Source organism: Rhopalosiphum padi, chromosome 2 (assembly GCF_020882245.1).
Source record: "Rhopalosiphum padi isolate XX-2018 chromosome 2, ASM2088224v1, whole genome shotgun sequence".
NCBI lineage: Eukaryota > Metazoa > Arthropoda > Insecta > Hemiptera > Aphididae > Rhopalosiphum > Rhopalosiphum padi.
The window spans coordinates 16,254,454-16,278,705 of record NC_083598.1 but is presented as its reverse complement, the minus strand read 5'-3'; the positions used below and the strand labels follow the sequence as shown (position 1 = coordinate 16,278,705).

Genomic DNA, 24,252 nt, shown 5'->3' with positions numbered 1-24,252 from the left:
AACTAAGGAAATAAATTATTCATTACCCAAAAATGCATATTTCAGTAGCATGTGGTACGTCTCTTACAAAACGTTTTGGCGTGAACAATCATTTCTATTTTACCCGAATACTTGGCACGTATTATATTTCCACGAGTCATATGATATTATTATAATGGTGCTATTTGTTATGTTAATAATATTATTTTTAGTTGAATAATATCTTATCAACTGTTCTGCAAACTATTTAAATTTAAAGGTTTTATTGTTTGCTTTAACATTTATATTGCGATCCTCTGCTTGTATACTATTATTATTATAATAGTTTATTTTATTTTTGTTATTTGTGACTTATTTAAACAACTCGGTAGCGTTCTTATTACCTACGATTAATTTCTAGAACACGTTCTTTATTTTGGAAGTTTATCAGTTTCCTGATTTTTATTATTCATTACGCGCTCTAAATGTTCTAATACATTTGTTATATATATTATATTAATTATTCTATTGGCTGTTGTATAAGCTATGCGTATAAAATAAGACTCTATGCACTTCAAGATTTGTCAAGGATTTGTCAAGGTATTTCAAAATACAGATAGATTTACTATCTACAGGATTAATTATAAATTACTAAAACTATCATTGTGACTACTAGATAACTATAATTTAGTAATATGCACTCAACCATATAATACAAGATATATTATAATTCAGTTTTACGCGTAAATATCAATTAAATTTGATGATGAATATTGGTTTCAGAAATGTCTAAATTATACATTTTAGATAACACCATATTTTATTTGACTCAATATAATAATCAATAAAATCAATAATAATTTTTTATATTATTTAAACATGTGTAATATATATTTATTGGATAACTTAGAAATCGGTGTTGAAATATGTGACAATCGATTTGATTTCCAAAATTAGGGAAATACAAAAACCACAATTAATTTTTCAAATGAAAAATGTTAGCTTATTTTAAATAATCTCGTTGTTCTAAATAAAAATTGTTATGATTTACAAGTTGAACATACATCGCGCGTAGTCTTAATGAAACGTTTTCTGGTGTTCTTTAACACTGTTACATATGTGTGGCAGGTACAATTTAGTAGAGTAGAGTGCTAGACTAACAACAACTAGCAAGTCTACCTTTATATTTAATAACGACATTGTATGAATAACTATGAATAGTATACGTATATAATGGGTTAGATACTTGGAAAGATGGCGATTAATGACCACGTTTGATCCGTCATGTAGGTACAAATAATGATAAATGGCGCGCGATTTTCTTATAAAAGTACCGACTCTGCTTCAGATTATGAAATTCAAAATACGGGTTGCTATAGGTATATTTCAAAACCCAAGTGTATAGTGTACGTTTTCAGTGTTTTCACAGACAAACATAAAAATATAGAAAAATGATTGTTGAAGCTGGAAATACCTAGTTGAAAATACCTATTATGAATTTTTTTTTTTTTTTCAAATGTCGAATAAAGTCAGTAAATTACTCTTTGAAGTGATGAATGTGAAAGAATCATCCTAACGGTACACAATATATTGTTGCATTTTATTTTTCTGAGTATTTAAAATGTAAAAATCAATTTGTTAATTAATTATAGGTATAATAGTGTAGATCGTGTAGCATTACAGCTTATTGGTGAATGGAGAAGTGGATCAATATTTTTAGTGGTGTCCCTGTGTTACTCAATTTTGACTCGTCTTTAAATAACTTTAAATATGTATTTATAAATTTATTAGGTATAGCTAATAAAGAACTCGTTCAAGATTCGATCGTATATCGACAATAAAATTCTAAAAATAAAAATGTCCTGGCAAAGAATTTAAAATTAAAATTATATGACATATGTTGTCATTTAAAACTATAAAACTTCAAGATGATAACAATAAAAAAAAAGATAAGAATTAGAATTTTTTTATTTTTGTTTTATACCCAAATCAAATTACAAAAACAACAAAATGATTTTCAAAAAAAGTCTCGAAATTACTAGTGTTTAATGCTAAAAGATTCACACACTGTGTATAATAGTTGCCTATAGGCTATATAGTATATATATATTATGATACCATGCACAACACAACATTGTTATTAGTGGGTATTATAATACGTTTCGCTGAATTTCTCTGTGTTCGGAAAATAATTCATGTATATTATATTATATTATATTAATAAGTATATTGTGTATATTTATTATTTTTCGAACAGCAATAATATATATATTATGTAAATGTATGTTGGTAGAATTTGAATAAAATTTATATTTTAGTTTCGCTCCCGGGTAGTTTTCCATTTAAAAAAATTGTAATTACCGAAGTGCACGTTTGCTCTTGTGTCAAAATTTTATAGCATATAGTCATATAGAACAAAAAAAAAACTTTGTTCGAGTTTTGTTTAACTTTATGCAAATATTGCGTTCGCCAAATTTCTATAATCATGTATGGTTTATAATATATAATATGTACACATATGATTGTTTTCTCGTACATGGTACACATGCACATGGACGGATGGGAAATGGTAAAGTTTTCATTAGTCTCGTCAGTCGGCGTATAAATATTTGTGAACATATAACGTAAATTACGCGCGCGCGCACACACACACACACACGCGCGCACACACACACACACACACACACATATATATATTATTATACATATTGCGTGAATATATCGAGAGCGTGAAAACAAAACAAGCAACAGCGAGTACACACTATTAAATCGTACGTAATATCACTATAATAATATCACATATTATTATTATCGCATACCAAAACGTCACACGAGATAACTATGGACCATGATATTATACATAATATAATATTATTGTCTTTTCGTGGTGTGAAAATCAACTTAAATATTATATTCGAGAGCAATTTCGTGAAGCGTATATAATAGGTATGTACGCTTTCCGTGGTGGGTAGTGGGTACGTTACGCGAGTCCGAGATAAATTCACGAGAATATCAATATACCGCGAATATACCATAATATATAAACACCTATTGTATACGGCCTTCACTTTAAAAGTTATGACGAGTAATAATAAAATAATATACAACGTTAAAAAGCGAAATTATTAGTTTGTTGTGATAATCATATTTATTGAAAATAAAAATAATACCTAACAACTTTATGTACGAGGTTAAGATAGTCACAAATCAACAATAATATGATATATTATAAATAAATATAATAAATTTATTATAAAATGAAATTTCCAATCAATCTCCAATCTATCATTCAATGGAAATATATCACTTAGAATAAATTGTAAAAATAGACAAATTAAAATAGATTATTAATATCAATGTGAAACGATAGTGAATGTTATCTTCGTTTGAAATAGCTCACTTTCTGCCCTTAATTATATTTATTAACTAAAAAAATGCATCACCTGCCAAAAATATCTAATTTTAATACTCCATTTTAATTCATACCAAATTTTAATATTGATAATTGATCAAGTCGTAAACATATTATATTATAACAAATAAATTATAATATTAATAACACAAATATCTAAAATAAAATAATATTCAGTGTGTATAATTTCCATGAAAACCAAAATTTATTATTTATTATTAATTAAGTAGGTACATATAAATTAGTAAACTATTATTATTATCATAAAAAATATCAATATTAAAATAATAACATTTTTTATGTGTGCTCAATTAAGGTTTCTTTAACCTACTCTAAAGAGAAATTGAAAATTTTTGAGAAAATAATGTCATGAGCTAATAATTTTTTTTTTTAATTTTTCAATAAAACAATTATTAATATAAGAATTCTAATTACTTGTTCATCTTATTAATGGACAATTGAACACTTTTTTTCGTTGTTATTTATGGCCAAAATAAACTGTACTAAAATGTTTAAAATAAGCTTATTAAACGCATTATAGGTACTCATGAACATAATTACATAACACTGACCACTGTACAATATAAATAATATAAAAACGAGACATGTACTGGAGATTAAGGGCCAAAATATAACATGTTTTAATGTGCATGGTTGTAGATATTGTGCAAAATGAGCACTGTAGAAATTATCAACCCGAATAAAACAACTATTTATAAGTATCTGTCACTCCTATCGGTCATTGAAATCTAGCTCACGTCATGATCTACGATTTTATCTTAACATGTTAAAACATCTGATTTTCAATAAAACTGATTAGGTTATACATTGTAATTTTTAAGTATACAATGACGATTTGGTTTTTAGATTTTTAAGAGAATTATTGAATTTATCATAGTATGTTTTTTATTTTTATGGATGACTACACGATAAATTGTTGATAAAACGTATTTATTTTCAAAAATGGTGGCGGTTTTGTACACCGAATTCTTTGACAAAATCGATTTTGATTTTTGTATTTCGTATAATCAAATGTTCATATTATATTTTTCTATTTATAGTAACATTTTAAAAATATTTCAACATTTCTTAACTATTTATACTAATTTTATAGACATAATAAGGCATTTTTTATTTATATATATATATATATATAAATGTTAATTTAAAATTATTTGGCGAGTAGAAAGGCTTAAAAATGTAATACAGAGCTTCTCATAAGTTGTTTATACTTCAATTCGATAATATCGAAAATGTAGTCACAAATTTTTTTTATAAGCGTTTAAAGTTAGAATTTTGACAAGCTTCATAAAAATCAAGAAAATTAGTTAATTATTTTGTAGTTAGAATTAGAAATTCATAAAAATTGTACTTATTTAATTATCACTCGGTAATATAGACTGATAAACCATTTATACTCAAAATCGTTTTTTTCTATACAACGATGATATACCTTCCATTTAATTCACATTTAACAGACCTACAATAGTGAAACACTCGACATCTAATGTACAGTAGAGTGGTTCTCACTAACCTATATTTTTTTTATATTTATAGATATATTATGTGTATGGCAATTAATTAAAACATATATTTTGTTTTTAATCCATTTTAAAATATAATATTAGTACATTAACCCTGCAACTACGCAAATACCATGATTATTAATACTATAAAAATGTATTGATTTTTTTTCTACATATAATTATGTATAGTGTACATACCAAACTATAACATATTACTCACATATAGCGTGGATTATATATAATATATATATATATATATATACGATACTCATATAAAATTTCTGTTTTTTTCTAAATTCATATTAAACTGATTACAAAGTTTAATGTATATATTAAAATGATTTATTTATGTCTGCGTTTTTTTATTTAACTATATCATCACCATAATATTATATATATTCGAGGTAAAATACGCATTTCGACTGCAGTATTGTGCATAGTAAACAAACTAGCCTAACTCATCAAATGTAAAATCATTAATTTTTACAAATATTTTATCAATGGAATATAAAATAAAAGTTAAAACGTTTCTGACAGCATTTGCCCATTTGCTAATAAAGGTGACATATTTTATATAACACTGCATGACAAGTTTTTAATATAAAGTATAACTATCTACATCGTCACACAACGTATAGATCGATAGCACTTATCTGTACTACACAATATAGTATTTATATATTTGTACTTAGTTTTACTATCGATTTAAGGAAAACTATTAACTAAAATAAACCCTAACTGGCCAACCTAACAACGGTTTAAGGCTAATGTTAAGCACTATAGCCACTATAGGTACACATTATATTTGTACGAGTTAGCATATTATGTTATATACACAATTTATACATTCAGAAATATTTTACAATGATGAGTTCACTCTAACGACATGTAATAAATAATGAATATTTATGGGTTATTATTAACAAAGTTTAAATGGATTTATGATTGATTTTATAACTGGCTGGGTAATTATACATACGTATATAGTATTTTGTAATAAACTTAAAAAGATAAAAATTTTTACTGAATAGTTTTATTTGTAATTTTTTAACCGTCAGGATAACAACGATCACGTAAAAGTGGATGATAAAATCGTTATTATTTTTCAAGTAACAAATTATTTATTTTTATTAGATTTTTGTAGACTTGATAATAACTAAGTCATGAAAAATGAGCAAGCAACGTCCATGTCATTGACTTGAAGTAGCCAAATAAGAGACTCACTCGTTTTATATGTTTATATTATAAGATAGTTGTAAAAACGTTAATAGTTATAATACTAAGATAATCTCAGAAATTTTAATTTTATTTGATTTGATTCTTATTAATATGTTGCTTATTATTACAGTTATCTTACAGGTAAAGGTATAATGCCCAAATTATAAAATCTTGGAGGATTTTTAAATTTTATTTACTTTTAAGAATAGATACTTACTAATACGTATAGACATTTACATTTACTGTCAATCACAATTTATCATCATATTATGATTGAAGGTAATAATAACTAAAATATGAATTTAGAATTCAAAAAGGTATCTTAATACATAAATCATAATACCAATTAAAATGTATATTCAATCGTATAATATTGAAATATAATATTTTACTAATATTTGATTAATCTATCATTAGATATAATAATATATTAGTTCATTGACTTGTAAATATAATTTATAATAATGACACATGAATCATTATTATATTATGGTAAAACTCTATAATTTATATAGGTTTTAAAAGATTTGTTTTTCAGTCATATTTAAGTACAAATCTGTATTAATAATAATATAAATAATAATTCAAAATTAATTTAATCCATCGCATAATCAAATTTATACAAGTATTAAAATATATAATTACTATTAATTAAACATTCTTGCGAGCGTTTTAAATTATTAAATGCAGATGTTTATTATCAATATTGTTCAATAATACTGTAAAAATAAATTGTCATTACTGTACCTACCGAATCATATATTGTCTAGGAGAAATAAGGAGAAATTAATAAATGACGGTTAGCGTGTGCCGTGTATTGCTACCATCATTGTTTATCACCATTAATTAAAATGCATTAATAAAATGAATAATATCAATAAATATTAGAAATGTTGAAAATATAATGGATAAATAAAAAGTGGAATGTTCGTTGTAAAACATAATGAAAATGGAAAATTTAGTCACTTTAAAGTACAATCCAAGTCCAAGGTCATACAAACACTCACGCTGAAATAGAAGGAAAGTGGGTGGTATCTAAAACGTGTCAAGTCATTAGCTATTCAGTATTCACGTTCTTACGCTTCGAATCTACATCTTGTAGAATTATTATACAATACGAATCACAAATATTAATTGCAACCGTATTGATGAAAAATTGTTATTATTTAAAATAATCATTCAGTTGTTTATAGATCGATTATGATTGTAAATAAATTCGGATACTTTATCTTTTGTTATGAGCAATTAATGAATTGCCGAATTGTCCGGAAACAATTTATAGTACTAAGCACAAAATTACAATAATTATTCAACGAGAGATATGAATTATATATATCAGTGATTACATAATGATAATACTATAGCCATTGGATAATTACACAAACACAATGTAATATACTCATAATGAACAGCAGTATTATTTACTCGATGACAGCTATAATAGATACACCTCTTTTATATTTCCCCAATTCACGTTACACTATTATATCACTCCATTATTTATTGTTTGTTATTATATTGTACAAATTAACGTATTATTATAATTATTGTTTCATTATGACCTTAATATGTTCAAATTTAACGAAAAAAAGAAGAAAAAATTACTCAATTAACAGTCAGCACCAATTAAACAACTAGATAACTGTAAATATAAAACGATAAATAATGCAAATTATTTAATTTATATAAATAAAATATTATAATATAATTGTATGGTACTTTTTTATTATAATACATTTATTCATACCTTAAATAGCTTAAACACTATAATATACTATACATATCTAGAACTATTTTTCAGGTCCTGTCAGGTAAAGCCAAGCCTTAATTAAAAGTCTAGTAGACCTTTACCAGTTCTCCGTAAATTACCGTCAATATTTTGTATTTACTTATGACAATATAAACATCAAATATTCAAAATTCAATGTTTAACTCGATATTTATAATTTTATATCAAGTTTTTACACGCCCACTTCCAATATATTATTACAATTGCATTAATCAATAATGATCGAAATAAATTACTAGAATGCGAGTCAGGTTAGATTTTCTAATGTTTCACAATTTTTCTAACGAAATCAAACTACGGCGTTAACTACCAACTATAGATAGAATTTCCAATCAACTGATAGGGTCACGTGAAACTTTTGAAGCACTTTAGTTATTTCTAGAAAACTAAAAACACACATATACACATTTTAAAACCAATAAAATCTTGATTCTTCGTTAATACTAAAACCAAAAAAAAAAAAAAAAGGACGAGGAAAGTAACCGAATAAAATCACTGTATTCGTGGAAAGTATAAAAGCTGCAGTAGCTATTACTAACTAACTTATTAGTACAAAACTATATAACTTAAGTTAACCACTGTCCGCTAAGTTTTATTACTGTGCAATGTGTTCTGTATTTCACACTTTTTCATTTTCACACAAACCCGCTACTATACGTTAATAGTGTATTATGATAGTCGCTTCTGCTGTTGCAGAGATATTACTTGAACATTTTTTTTTTAAGAATATTCGTTATTAGATATATCAATAGATTGTATTGACAATAGTTATACCACTTCTTTAGTAAGTGCCTAGCATTTTTTCAATATCTTTTATTTTTTCTCCCTGTGACTATTATTTTATAAACATCCTCTGTGGATGACAGTCTCTACGTTAATTTTGCGAAATAATTACTGAATACCTTGTCGCTGAATTATTATACATATATTATACTCGAAAGATAACATTTTATATTAAAAACTAATATCAGTAAAATATTTAAAGTATGAACTTAATTTAACATAATAACTATTCATGCTAAATTAGGTATTCTTAATTTTGTATTTATATATTATATGTATATGTTTAAAATGAGTAATACCTATATCCCGTCTAAGATGATGTATTTATGTCTACCAATAAAAACAATAGTCAATGCGCAATTAAAAAATGTTTAATATACTTATCTAACATTCTGCAATATCGAACATTAAAATATAATAAGTAGGTATGTATTAAATTAATTTTTTGTAATAAAAAAATATTTTCAGGTTAATTTGTAATGTCATTATTTTTGGGTTTAATTGATAATTTATGGTTTTTTCAATATAAATAAAAACATTTTAATATTAAGACATTTGTAATGATAAAACTATAAAAGTGATCATTTTTTTAATTTAAATTCTTCACATATATATATTTATTCAAAATTATAAGTTAACTATTTGTCTATATCTTATTAGTTATTATCTCTTGATTTAAAAATATATATATATATATTAATAGATTCCTAAAGTAGTTGCTACTCTCTTTTAGTCCTATTAATATTAAGAAACAACCAATTATTAAAATGTCATCAATTTTAATCTAAGAGTACTTACTTATTTTGCAAACTGCTTTTAATACATAGTTGATATTGAATTAATTTTTTTATTATTATTTCATGCAAATTTCTTAAATAACACCGCTAAGAGTAGTCCAGCATACCTAAGATATTTAGTATATGTCACAAAACATTAAAAAAAAAAATTATACTTCACATTAAACTTAGTTATTGGTATTTGAATTGTATAGATACTATTAATTATAGGTATCAAATTCGTGAAATATGTATATTATTTAATTATTGTTCATTGTCAATTTATTATTATTAGTTATATTTTATTATTTCATTATTTCTCAAATTAAGATTCTACTTACTGTACTATTATTGCCAAAGAGTACCTACCCATTTATAAATAAATAAAAAAAAACATACAATTTTATAATAAGGCAAGATATTTAAAATTGAGCTTCGACCATATCTTTCAAAATCCACATGCATTTTTTATATTAACTTATATTAACTTTATATTAACTTTATACGTATATGAATAGTATATGGATGAGTAAATAATTTTGGAAATACTTAAAAATGATATAAACGAATAAGTAGTTAACACATAATATAATATAATATTTTGCTAAAGAATAAACGATTGATAATTCTATAACTAATGATATGTGCGTAATAAGATTTTTACTCCTTTGGTTCTTCGTGTGCAAACTAGTTATGGAATGGGGGATTTAAAAAAGACGTGCATAAACTAGTATAAACTAGTTGTACCTATCTATATGTTATATAACATAATATATTATATATTGGCGAAACGGCACCAGTTGTGGGTTATTCAGAAAACCCGAGCAAAATGTTACGGACGTTTGTGGTTTTCGGTTTCTTCTGCCCGTCCATAGTGTACACGAACCATACAATTTTGGAACGTGGTAAAAATGTCTCTTATATCGATACGGACGACGTGTCGTCTTCAGCCCCACAGCACAATGACGACGTAGTTCTACAGACCACAGACCGTTTGCCTGATCAATGGGTGTCTGATTTGTTTTATCGAGCGTTGACGAACTTTAGGATACAGAAAGGCGTTGGTTCGTCGGCCTGTCAAAAACAAACGCAAATGTACGTCAGTGATTTGAAAAACAACTCTTACTGGGCAGTGAAAAGTAAGTTCCCCGAATCTATATCATCATAAACGGCACACGGGATTCGGAGCTTAGTAATATATTATTTTTTCATAAATAGTTTTTTTTTTTTTTTTTAACTAGGCTGTAATGTACCGTAGTGAACAAACTATTTTGTTTGTAAAGCTCTAAGATTACTCAATAAAAAAACTCCAAAACCTAAAGATGCTAATTTTTAAACCACAACTTAAAAAAAATAATGTATAAAAAGTTTGCTTTTTAAGTTGTTTCTCTATAATTCATACAAAATAAAATATTTTAAAATTATTTTACAAAAAATAAATCGAAACGAAGATTTTATTACTCTTGAAAATTTTACTGTAGCATGTACAATGTACATAATTAATATTAAATAATTAATATTATATAATATAATATTTAATAGAATATTATTAAATAGGTATACCTATATTTTAATTTTTGATTTAGACTGATATATTTTGTAAGTCAGATAAACGAATTATTCGGATGAGATTGTTACAATTCATACACACCATTACTTGTAATAATAACAATTATATTAATATAAGTTATACGTCGTAATAATTTTGAGATAGTGCTTCCGAATATGTTGAAAATGATTATGTGGATAAATAAATGAAATTATTATTAGGTGAAAAGATAAATGTCTTATAAACATTTATTGATACCTAATCTTATAAAATGGGTAGTACAATGCATTGGCGGTTATATTTATTATAAGTTATAACCTATAGGGTATTTTTTTTGAGAGACAATTAAAAGCAAAAATGTTAATCGTTAATTATCTAATACCAACGCATATTTTAATAAGTAGTAATGTAGTATACTATTGAAAATGATAAATTTGAGTTTTTAAAACAAGATTTATACTTTTATAATATGATAGGCTTAGTGATGAAGAATCTTAGGTACAGTAAAAATGTGTTCAGTAAATTATACGTAGACTTCCGTACTTTTTTATGATAGATATAAGTACGTGTATAATATTTTTGTTAAATAAATTTATTACGAGCTCAATAATATTTATATCTTTAATTGAATTACTGCAGCACCAATGGATAGCAATATTTTATATTGCTATTATAAATAATACGTAATATTATAACACGCGTATTATTCTAACATTATTATAATAGTTATATACCTTTATAATAATATTATATTATACATGTACGTGGTGGACGAATTCATCTGTACACTTTAACTAAATATCATTAAAATAATATAATATCGTGAACATAAAAACAATTGAAATATGGGGTCCATTGAAAAAACAGCAAAAAAAAAAAATTCACCATGTAAAAAAAAATTTTGGTTAAGTTACGACCTTACCCGTGAAATTGACAGTGCTCCTATTTCTAAATTAATTATACGCGTATAATAGTTATTTCCACAACCAATAATGATAATAAATATTGTGGTAGTTTTAGCTTCTAAAAACAATGGTACTCGTATCAGCATTATTGACAATACGTAGTGGTTATGCAAAATATACAGGTATTTTGGAAGCAACACGGTTTTTTTATTTTAAACGTTGAGAATAACAATTATATGCTATATTACATAATCAGTCTATGGAAGGTATAATAAAATTATGTAATACCTATAGTTGTAGTTCATAGACTATTAAACTTCATGGTCAAGGTGTATCCGGGAAATAGTTCATGCTAGTAAACTACACGCGTGACGCTGTATAGTTCAAAAAGTAGTAATATTTTGTAATATGAATGAAAAGTCAGATTTAGATTTTTGGTAATTAAATTTTGTACTGATGTATGAAATAATAACATATTATATTACGTATAGGTGATAATTAAGAATTAATAAGTACAGTACCTACTTTTATAGTTGTTATATAACATATCAACACAACATTAGCATAAGGAGTGGGTGTATTTTATTAATTATTGTTCGATACACTTTATATTATTATTTATTATTTTTTAGTTATATCAAATAGTCACTGTGTTCTATTATTAAGTACTTTAGCAGATAGCTTTTATTATTTTTTTAGGAGAAGAATGAATAGAAAAAAATTGTTCAATAAAAACGTAATCGATTGGTATAGATAGATATTTGTAAATTTACACTGGTGATTTCTTGAAGAGAGTTTTCAGGAAATTCGCGAAAAATTATAAAACTAAACGATCAAACGCTTATTTAATTTTTAATGACATTTTGAAAACTTCTCATTATTTATACAACTGTGTTTGTCCGATTAAAATCACTGAATGCTTTAAACCCGATTCTTCTTCAGTTGTTTTTTTCTATTTTTTTATTATTTATTATGTTTTGTACAAAACGCATATTTATTTGATACCTGGGTTTTACCTTGAACGTTAAGAAGTGACGTTATATCTGCATTTATTGTTGTTTCCATCTTATAAATGTGTAATGTGGTACATTTACGTTTAGCGGTTGACGTTTAGCTTCGTTAGCTTTAATATTCTAGTAAATCGATCTATTATGAAACTTAATTTAAAAAAAATTATCTGTGTTCGCGTGTAAAGTTTTTATGATGATTTAATTTTTTAGCAAGTTATGCGTATATAAAATAGTGCAATTTAAAAATACGCATAACTCGCTTAACAATTTGTTTATCGTAAAAAAAATTACATTCAAGCACAAATAATTTTTTTATTACTAAGTTTTACTATAGCTTAATTCACTCTGATATTCAAATTAACGAAGCTAATCGTGAACTGCTGCGAGTTTAAATTTGCTGTGTTGCGCACTTGTAAGATGGAGACAAACAAATGCTGGTGTCGCGTGCTCTTCTTAAAGGTCTATATGTACTCTATATAAGTACATATATTTCATTGTTAATGTTAAAACAGAATACTGCTATGATGGTATTCATTTTAAACATAAACATCATAAACTAAACGCTTGTTTTATAATATAGTTACTTACTACTTAGTACTTACTATAATTATGGTATATAAATTCGAATTTATTTTTAGTGTACGATTCTTGGAGTCGAACTCCAAACGGCATTATATCGGGTAAAACGCATCAATTGGGCGTGTACAGACAATGCATCGACGTGCATCAACCCATTCAAGGGCAGTACTGCATGACAACCACAAAGCTCAAGACAGTGGACGGCGCAAATCCGATAGACTTGAAAAAAAAGAATGAAATGGAAAGTTATGATCACGCTTGGAACGAAATACTTGGGGTAAGTCATAACAGCGAATCCGTATTATGTATACACCGTGTATATGTATATTAGTTGTTTTAGTTCAAATTAAAAGATGGAGAGCGTGCTGAATTTATATTCTATTCTATTTGAAACAATGTGTAAGCAAATTGTTTTCTTAATTTTGCCGATGATTGTCCACAAGCATACACTTACATTTTGTTTTGGTTGTATCCTATAACTTCTATAATGTTCTTAGATCACTGTTGTACGTATTTTATCGTCAACAATTATAGATTTAAAAATTTTTAGACTAACATTCTATTTTAAAAAGCTTACCCCTTAACCACGATATAATAACCTTTTAACCGCTGATAAAAATATTAAAAATTCAGATTCAGTTACGAACCAAAATTTGTGCTTTTTAGTAGGTAGTTGCTTGATATTGTAGCTGAACAATGTCAAATAATAAGTCATTACTCATTACAATAATATTAATCGTTATAAATTCTTCATGTATGATAGCCGATAGGAGTTGCAGAAATTGTTGACTGAGATACGTTTCGCATAATATGTTACAGTTTATCGACTACAAAGACCGATATCAAAGAGATGAAGTGAAAATAGGTATATGCATACCGGAATCTTGTACCGCCGAAAATCTTGAGTTATCGTTACAGAACGAGCTCGACAGCGTATTTTTGCCTCACCGCGTACAAGCCAAAGTCAACGTCGACCCTATGTTGTGTTCCACTGACAAGAGTATGTACCCATACGATACCGGTTATTATATCACCAGGTATACATCTAACATTTTAACACAAATAACAGGAAATAATATGTGAAAAATTAAAAACTCTATTTTACCTATGTACATTTACTGCAGTAGGACCTTGCATCAAACGATTGCATGTAAACGTCGTTGAATAAAATTATTAGAATGTTAGTGCACGCATTTTTGTACGTTAACATCAACAGTTGAATAATTGTGTAAAAAAAAAAAGTTTACCCGATTTAGTATAAAATTACCTATCATGACATTTTAAGACGACAAAAAGTGTATTTAATACTTGACATATTGCCATTTTTTGTAAAATATCTATTTTTTTTTAATGTATAGCATTTTTGTTTTAAAGAATCAATGCAATACTTTAGTTTTAAATATTTTATGTTCCAGATGTTAAAACTAAACATAATATATATCTGGAAATTTAAATAATAATAATGTTATCTTTAATGTTTATAATAGCTAGACAACTTGTTCTAAAATCATTTTGAATCGATGTTTAATTAATAATCATAATATTATTATGTTTTTATCTATTTCTTATTATATAACTTCATAGTCACTGATTTAGCTATAATAAAACATAATAAGACCGCGTTTAAATTACCTTGAAATTTAATAATATACATTAATTTTAATTTTAAAATTTTAGTTTATTTTCCATACGTGTTTCGTAGTATTGAAATCTTAATAGGTATTTCGTTCAAACATTATCTACGTCTATCATGTTATGAATTATATAACTTCTAAACAATGTTTGTTCATACACACGAATACCATATGACTACGCCACTACGGAAGTTACAGAACTGCTGAACTTGAATATAATATTATTATGGCTTCTTTAAACAGAGATATGAAACTTCGACTATAGTTCCCATAATTAAAAATAATTGTGGTCGGTTTTTTTTTATACATATCATAATATTTTACTTATTTTACATTACAATGTTATTACATTGAATGTACACTAAAACGTATAGTTTATAAATTACATTAAACCCTTTTTCAGATCCATACTGTACTTATTGCTGATAATCTGTGGTATGTCTACATTAATTCACTGTACAGTAATGACAATAAAGAAAGAAAAAACTAGTGAGTAGTACATTTTATATTATTTGTATAATGCTATAATAAATAATAATATACCACGGGTTTTTTTTTAAAAAAAGATATGAAATCGATATGATTTCGTATACGCTCATTATTTCACATATTATACACTCGATGATAAGTGAGGGAAAGATTAAGTTAATATAAAGTTTAAATGCAAAAAGTTAAGTTAATAAGTTAACATTATCGTCATTATCTTAACTTTAACTTTTTAACTCGTTTACGCCCAGCTTTGCTTTTAAAGTTTTATTTGATATTTTACGGCGTTTTCGTGTCTTTTCAGATGATATCTTACCAAAGTATGTCTATTGGTTCTCAGTTATTCACAACGGCAGGAACTTGATCAAACACGACAAAAACAACAAGCTGAATATTTTTAATGGTCTAAAAACAGTGACGATGGTGTTGATATTATTTGGTCATAGATTCCTAGTTCATTCAACGAGTCCCATATTGTATACGTTGGACTTAGAAAGGGTAATTCAAAGCGTTATGTTTTATAATGCATGGTATACTTTTTATAAGTGGTGACAACACCACTGATTATACAATGCATTTTATTACTGAACCTAAATTATTTCTATATATTTTAGTGGATGCTCTTAGTATGAACTTTATTTTGTACCTATACACATTACATATGCTTGTAAAATGCCCCAAAGTTTCAAAAAATAATTTGCGAGTGAAATAATATTATAAAATATGACGTAGTGCTTATTAACAATAATATGTATGCAATAATTTCAAGAAATTAATTCTTATTTTGTGCCGTGTGACGGTATAGATTTACAGAGTAGGACCAGACTTTATACTGACGTGCATGAATTTAGTAGACCCTTTTTTTTATATAACTGGTTTTCTCATGTACGTCATGATCAAGCCACAGCTAGTTAAACGCGGGACCGGTTGGATCCAGATACCGATGATAATATTTTACAAGTACCTAAGGTAAAAATGTAATTATGTAATAAATTATTACCATAAGAATATTGAATTAAGCATAATAAAAATATATAATAGTATACGACATCAGTTTTCGAGTCTTTTTAAAAGACGTCCAGTGATGTGATCGTCGTGACCTGCACTATAGAGCTAACTATAAGGTTTTATTCCTAGCATAATATTATTATATTTTGCAGGATTTTACCAGCCTATGGATTCATGATGCTATTGACGGCGTATTTCATACCATATATGTATAACGGACCGTTTTGGGCGTCCAAAATGTGGCCCGAAGCAGAAAAATGTAAAAATTACTGGTGGGCAAATTTTTTGGTAACCAGTAACTTCATAGATGTCGACCACCAAGTAATTGCAATTTTACGTACCTAGCATACGCAAAATTATTATTAAACAACATATTACAGGGGTGTCTAACTTGCGTCTCGCGAGCCATAATATGTAGTTCTCGTCATTGTCAGAGGCTACTTGCGTCTTATTTATAAAATTAAAATGTACTTATTAAATTATTATTAATATTAATATTTTTGATTACATTATTTTAGGTATAAATGTATAAAAATTATCAAATTATATAAAACACATATCCATAAACCTTTTTGCTCTTGATATCTCATTGTATTTATAAATATGGCTTGCGAAACCATTCACATAGGCCACCTCTGAAATATTATATAATGTGCGCGTGGTCTGCCATGGTAGGACAGAATAGTAGTTTTATCTAGTTCGTCTACAAATAATATACGAACGAAATATTATAACAGTCTAACTCGTTGTTTGATATTTTATTCACCGTGATAGAATACAATTATTCTGACTTTCAAAATAGTTGTCATACAGCCCTAAATAATCCGAAGATTTGAGACAAATAAAATATAGATAACTACTTTCTAATTCTTATTTCAAGATAAGCTAAAACCATATTGGCTTTTCCTCATTAAGTACAAGTAGTAAACGTACATTTAGTGAAGTGGTCAGGACTAACGAAGAGGGAATACCTTGTCTTGACGAAACATAATATTGATTTGTTAATGATTTTGAATGACCATAATAAATTAATAAAGCAACAAAAATAATGATAAATTATAAATTATTTTTATATTATATAAAATATATTTAATTTCCTTTACTCGAAATATTTTAATCACTCATTGATTATTAATTATTTTAACTATTGAGATTCTATGTGTTATTAATGTTGTTAATTTATAATATTATCCATGGCTTATGCGACATCACATCACATACACATGGTATGCCAATGTAGTAGAGGATAAAAACTAAACATTTTTAAAATGTGTGCGTTTTTTATTTGTTTCGTGTTTCTTTTATGAATAACTCTAACATAATAAATTGAATCGTCCAAAATTAACTAAAATTAAATTGTTGTTGAGTTTATCTTAAATTAATTTCAACAATATTGAACTTTGATATTTATGAAGCTCAATAAGTCAATTTTTTATTTATTTTTAGTGTCTCATAGTCGGATGGTACATTTCATGTTTGATACAGTTCATAATCATTGGTACCATTCTCATAAGTGTTTGCGTGAAGTATCGAAAAATCGGAGTGGGAATTATAAGCGTATGTCTGTGTATATCGTTAGCTATACCGTTTATTACGACTTACGTCACTCGATCATATGCTTTAATTAGAGTTTTGATACCGTGAGTATAGTATACAACATAATAAATATAGTACTTATAAAAGCTCATATAAATGCGACTGAAATTAATTTGAAGAATAATTATTATATAATCATATAGACACTCGTATAGACATGGATATTGTTCGTCATTAAATAATTTAACTGTTAATATTGTGTAGATTTCTTCAGGACCCTAGCACTTCCTTTGAATTTCGGACGTTTTACCGGCCGTTCTACATGAGAGGTATTCCGTTTTACGCTGGACTTATGGCGGGCATTATAGTCGAAGAAATGAAGAAAAGAGAAATCAAACCATCCAAAGTAATATTTTACGGTCTTGGTTAAGAAAGTTACTTATCGCACTATAAGACGAGGGTGGTAAACCTTTTTTGGGCCATGTGCCAAAATGTTGTAATTAAAGTTTTAAAAAAAATGTACGTGCCAGTTAAATAATGTTCATATCTATAAACATTATTTTGATCTAATCTTGGGAGGGTGGATGAGGTTTGCTAAAAAAATTATAAACTTAAAGTAGATATTTAAGAACATTTTCATATTATTTCTCGGTATATACTTATAAACCATATTATAGTATAAACTTTATAAACATCCCTATTCAGTACACACATCTTAATTTTTATTTAATACAATTTTTGTTCCTGGATCTTATTGGATAATACCAGGAGGTGTGTACCTATTATCAGTCTTGTAAGTTAAAATGAAACACAAACACTACTAATCATACTCATTCAACGTCTAATAGAATATTTTTTTATATTTTTAAAATATTAATTTACATTAACATTTTAATATCAACTTGTAAATTGTAATAGTACATTTGCATAATTACAATGTATATAAAATTGCTTATACTCCGAGAAATTACTTTCAATTACTATATGAATAATATGCTAACATTACATACACGTTAGCGATAACCATACCAAGCACGACATAAGTATCACTCCATTCATGTTATTAGTAAAATAGCTAATAACAAATATCTATTATAATTATGTATTACCAAATGATAATATAAATAAAAATATAAGATATTATTAAAATAATACACGTAATATTATGATTAATTTTTCTGTTAATCGTATAATTTTATTTTACTATTAAAAAAAAAAAAATGAAAAGACAATTTAATTGCTTAAAGTCATTAGAAGTGTTCAACAAAATAAAATCATTATTTTTTTAATATGATAAAAATGCTCTGTATAATTTTATTTTTACACGAATATGGAAAGTATGGGGATGAATAACTTTTTTTCGGTACAAATTATGTTTGGAATCGAGTTTCAAACTTTCAACATTTTATAATTAGTAGCTATGTTCTATATTATTTAGAAATAATAAACTTTTTTTTTATTATTATTATTAAAAATGATATTTTCAGTCTATACCTCTAGGGTTAAATTATACATATAAAGTATAAATTATTAAACCAAATTAAATAGTTCAAAATAAATTGTACATAAAACATGAAAAGTTCGAAAAAAGCACCCATTAGTGACACTTTCGTGAAAAATACTAAACTAATTTATTATTCAATTTTCACTATCATTTGTACACTACCATCTTTTACACTCGTGCCATAGATACGACTTTTATAGGTCTAACGCGTACGTTTTCCATGTTTGAAAACAATATTTGTATACATATTATTTTTTACCTTCTCTCCTACAACACCGTTAATCCGAACGGATTATTTCACAGAATACCATTATTTTTTTAATCTTTTTGAGACTTATTTTTAGTTTAAAATTACAGATTATTTTAGACATTTTAAAATTAAATTTGTTGTGAATTAAAAATATATATGAATACACAGATACGCATAATCGTAGGAATTTGTTTCCCTTTGATCAAACTGATATTCAATAAAAAAAAAAACGGTTTAGTTATTTATATATATATAAAGAACGAGATTAACAATGTTGGAAAAACATACGGATTAACCGATACTAGTTAAAGTGTATAAAGATAACAACAGTAAATTAAGTTTTAAGTGATAAATTTCTATAAATATAAATTCAATTAATTTTTCAATGTTAAACTTTTAAGATTCTATAGTAATATCGTACTATTATTGATGTTAAATTTTACTATGAAAAAAAAACTGATAATTAGTGAAATTAAACAAATAATTAAAAATTCAAACATCATCAGTAATTCATTTTGTTTAGTTTATTATTATAAATTATAAAAAATATTTTAAATTATTATTATTATATTATATTATATTATAGGTCATAGGTGTGGATAAAATCATTAAAATATGATATATTTATAGAAATGTATGCATTTTAAATTAAAGATAATAATTTAACAACGCACTGGGCACGCTATAATAAGTACGTGGATCCATATCGACTTATATATTATGTTATTGTTTTAGTTTGTCGTTTATATTTGGACATTTATTATAACCACCGTGAGCTTTTTTGTCCAATACTATGGTTCGAGGTTTTACAACAGACAAAACCCTTACAATGTCATAGAACAGGCTACGTATTCCGTTCTTAAGCATTGTACGTGGACGTTTATGCTATTCTGGATCACAATTTGTTACTTCACATCGGGTTATGGTAAGTGCAGAACAATATTCATATTTTACTTTCGTGTTTGCATTTGATACAGTTTCGCGGTGTTAACTTCAGGTTGGTATGGCATAGTATACACTATACGTAAACGTCATTGTGTTTCGATTATGATGAATACATAAAAGTATAACACAAAATCAGTGATTAAACAAAACGGCTTTCAGAAATAATTGTCCATTACATTCATATCTATAAATGATAATTTTCAAACGCAGGTTTTTTTAAACTATACCTACTAAATAATCGGTAACGTTTTTTTACAGGTCCAATTGAAAAGGTGTTCAATAACAGGCTTATGACCCCATTGGGTAGATTGTCTTACGTAGTATACCTGGTGAATATCCAAGTAATGATGATAACGGAATATAGACAATCCTCAATATTTTCTCCTACTTTAGAAGAGTATGTAAGTAATCAACAGTAGTTTCATTACCTTAAATTGAGAAACAAACGGTTACAATCGTAGAGCTAAATATTATCAAGTTGCTTTTAAATTCATATAGTTATACGATATTGAAAATATAAATACACTTTAATTTAATCGTTCAAATTTGGGACTTACAATATGTATAATAAAAATGTAAGCCAAACGTGCTGAGTTTGAGTATTTCATAATATATTACTGTTTTATAAAATTTATTTGCTTATAATTATTTTATTTATTTAATCAAGAACTAAAATCTCATTTAATCAAATATTTTAATAAGTTTAACAAATCAAAAATATATTAATAGCTTACAAAAAATAATTTAGAACTGCATTAATGTAAAAAATCTAAAATAATATGGCTTAAAAACGTACAAAGTTCTAAAATACGTACATCAAATATTAAAATGTTATAAGCAGAATCGTTAGGCCATGAAACTTATTTAAGTATAATCTGTTTATTTTGTTTAATTTACAAAACAATAAAAATAATATTTGTATTGAATAATTATTCATGGCATATTATTATAAATATTTGCTTTACAATGAATAAACGACCATAACTGCAGCGTACTGCTATTCTTTAAATCGATCTAACAAACACTACACCGATTACGGCCTATCGTTGTCTGCATAGTGCATAGTTTTTTTAATAGGTAGTTAATTAGGTAGGAAACACAACCGTAAATTGTTCATCCGTCAAGTGCGTTTCGTAGGTACCTTTGTTTTGTACTTTTGTTCGTACCTTTTGTTTTGTACAACGCAATGGAAATTTTTTTGAACAGAGCCGCATCGTATTTTTTTTCTACCTAAAAAGCTATCTGCGATTAAAATAAGACTGAAGATTGCAGTGGTAAGATCCTACTCGTTGTGTAGGGCCACCAAGATGAATGCTAACATTGTTTTACTTTTTTGTTTATTTATCCAATTAATTATCCGTTTCAACATACAAAATGTTTTTACGATGTAATTATTTATTTTTTTACTCTTAACAACACTGGTAATATTATGCCCACGTAGGTCAAGTTAAAGTGAAACGTTAGCGTAGTTGTATGTAAATAAAAACTATAGTAACAGAAAAAATCATTTTCTACTGCTATATATTTTACTGCCTCACTGTGGAATATAGCTTATTATTATTTTAATGAATTATTACTTAACGATAAAAATAAAATAAAGTAACGTAAAATAATAGAATAGGTATTAAGATTTAGGATAATCATCGTCGATTTGGTCGGTCGACTTTAAATTCGATTCGATTCGGACAGTTTTGTCGTAAACTGCAGTAATCTTCAAACAGTCTCAACGTTTATTTACGACCTATCGTAAATACAATAATACAGGCAGTGGGATTATGATTTGAATAGGCTTTTATAAGTAATTTCTTACACGATCGTCATAATTAAATCTGAAGATAATAGGTACGAAGTAATTTAAATATTTTTAAGTAACTGCTACATAAATACGTTTCTCAAACATGGTCTGTAAATATTATATAGGTATAGTATCGTTTTTATAACCGTTACATTCATATAGGTAATGTCTTATGAGGTTGTTTATTATTTTATACAAACTAATAATAAATTCTTTGTTGAAATTTAATATATTTGCGTAAAAAATGTATTGAAAAATGTCGTAAGTGGTGATGTACCACAAAAGTTGCGGAGCGTATAACTATACCGAAGTACATATCGATGCGTAAGAGTGAATACAATTTTAAAAGAAGATTTATTGTTTTAAATATCACTAAATTCAATTTTTATTTCTGAGCACAGTCGACAAATACTATATTATGCTTATTTTGCACTTGAGAATATTTTTACATGTTTTTTTTTATTTTTATTTAGATGGATAATTGGATCGTTAGTGTATATAGAACGTATACGGCTGGTCTTGTGCTGTACTTCATCGTCGAAGCGCCATCTAATACAATAATAAAAACCATATTTTTTGGCAGGTGAGTTTTAATCCAATACTCGTATTAAACTAACTATATATAACAAAATCTAATTTATATTAAACTGCGAGTATTTGTTTCAGTGGTGAAAAAAATAAAGATTCTAACAAAGGAGGAAATGCCATAACAGAAAATACACCGAATGATCCACGTTTATGATGTGAAATACGACTGTAAATTGAGCTAGTGGCGTATTTAGGAATTTTTCATGGAGAGGATCCAGAAAATTTTTTATAATACAGACTCGTGGGGGTTTCACCCCCACACCCCCTAATTATTCTTAATTAAATAAATTTACCATGTTTTAATATATAAATACAATTGATTACAATAAACCAACATAAATCCATTTTGATGTTAATTATTTATTTTTAATCATATAAAACAACATTTATATTACAAAATCCAATTTTCTAGGACTTTATGCCATTTCATTGATTTTTGACCGTAAGTGTTATGAGCATCTTAAAATGTAAAAACAAATTACAATATCTAAATGCTTTTAAATTAAAACGATGATTATCTCACAACGACAAGATATCAAGGTATCTCTAAGATATCGCATTTGCGACAAATGCATTATTGCAAGTTGATAAATCGATACCTTCGACTCAGCATACAATAACACCCGGCCAATAGGCCATAGCAGTAAAATACTAATTTATATTTGTTATTACAAATTTTTATAACATCTATTAGAAATCACATAGTAGTAGTTATTATGTGATGTTGCATTTGAGACTTAAAAATACAATCTACAGGATGTTAAAATCACTTTTATGCATACAGGGTGATTTTTAATAAAATATAATTTTATACTAGTGATTATGACTGATGGGTTGAACTGTTCAAATCTCAAACCGAACCGAACCGAACACTTGTACTGTTCAAAAATCGAACTTAAAAATATTTGTCGAACCAGACTTAGTTTACGATAGTTCAAATACCAAATATTTGTAAAATTCTTCGAAAGTTATTTTTAAAAAATAAAAATGATTATTTAGAA

General features: G+C 26.3%; 1 protein-coding gene across 2 annotated transcripts; it reads left to right on the top strand.

Moving 5' to 3' along the window:
• Nucleotides 1-371: 371 nt before the first annotated feature.
• LOC132922915 (nose resistant to fluoxetine protein 6-like) lies at nucleotides 372-23,595 on the top strand. Of its 2 annotated transcripts, none has more exons than XM_060986662.1 (13): nucleotides 372-558; nucleotides 13,565-13,782; nucleotides 14,325-14,542; nucleotides 15,543-15,628; nucleotides 15,930-16,123; nucleotides 16,431-16,594; nucleotides 16,786-16,954; nucleotides 18,080-18,273; nucleotides 18,434-18,575; nucleotides 20,659-20,848; nucleotides 21,127-21,269; nucleotides 23,137-23,246; nucleotides 23,330-23,595. In XM_060986662.1, exons 2-13 carry the CDS (start codon nucleotides 13,678-13,680, stop codon nucleotides 23,403-23,405), a joined length of 1,791 nt encoding a protein of 596 aa, XP_060842645.1. In that variant the 5' UTR covers nucleotides 372-558; nucleotides 13,565-13,677; the 3' UTR covers nucleotides 23,406-23,595. The 2 variants fall into 2 exon arrangements, with proteins under 2 accessions (XP_060842645.1, XP_060842644.1); XM_060986661.1 differs by lacking the exon at nucleotides 372-558 and adding an exon at nucleotides 10,288-10,601.
• The last annotated feature ends 657 nt before the right edge of the window (nucleotides 23,596-24,252 follow it).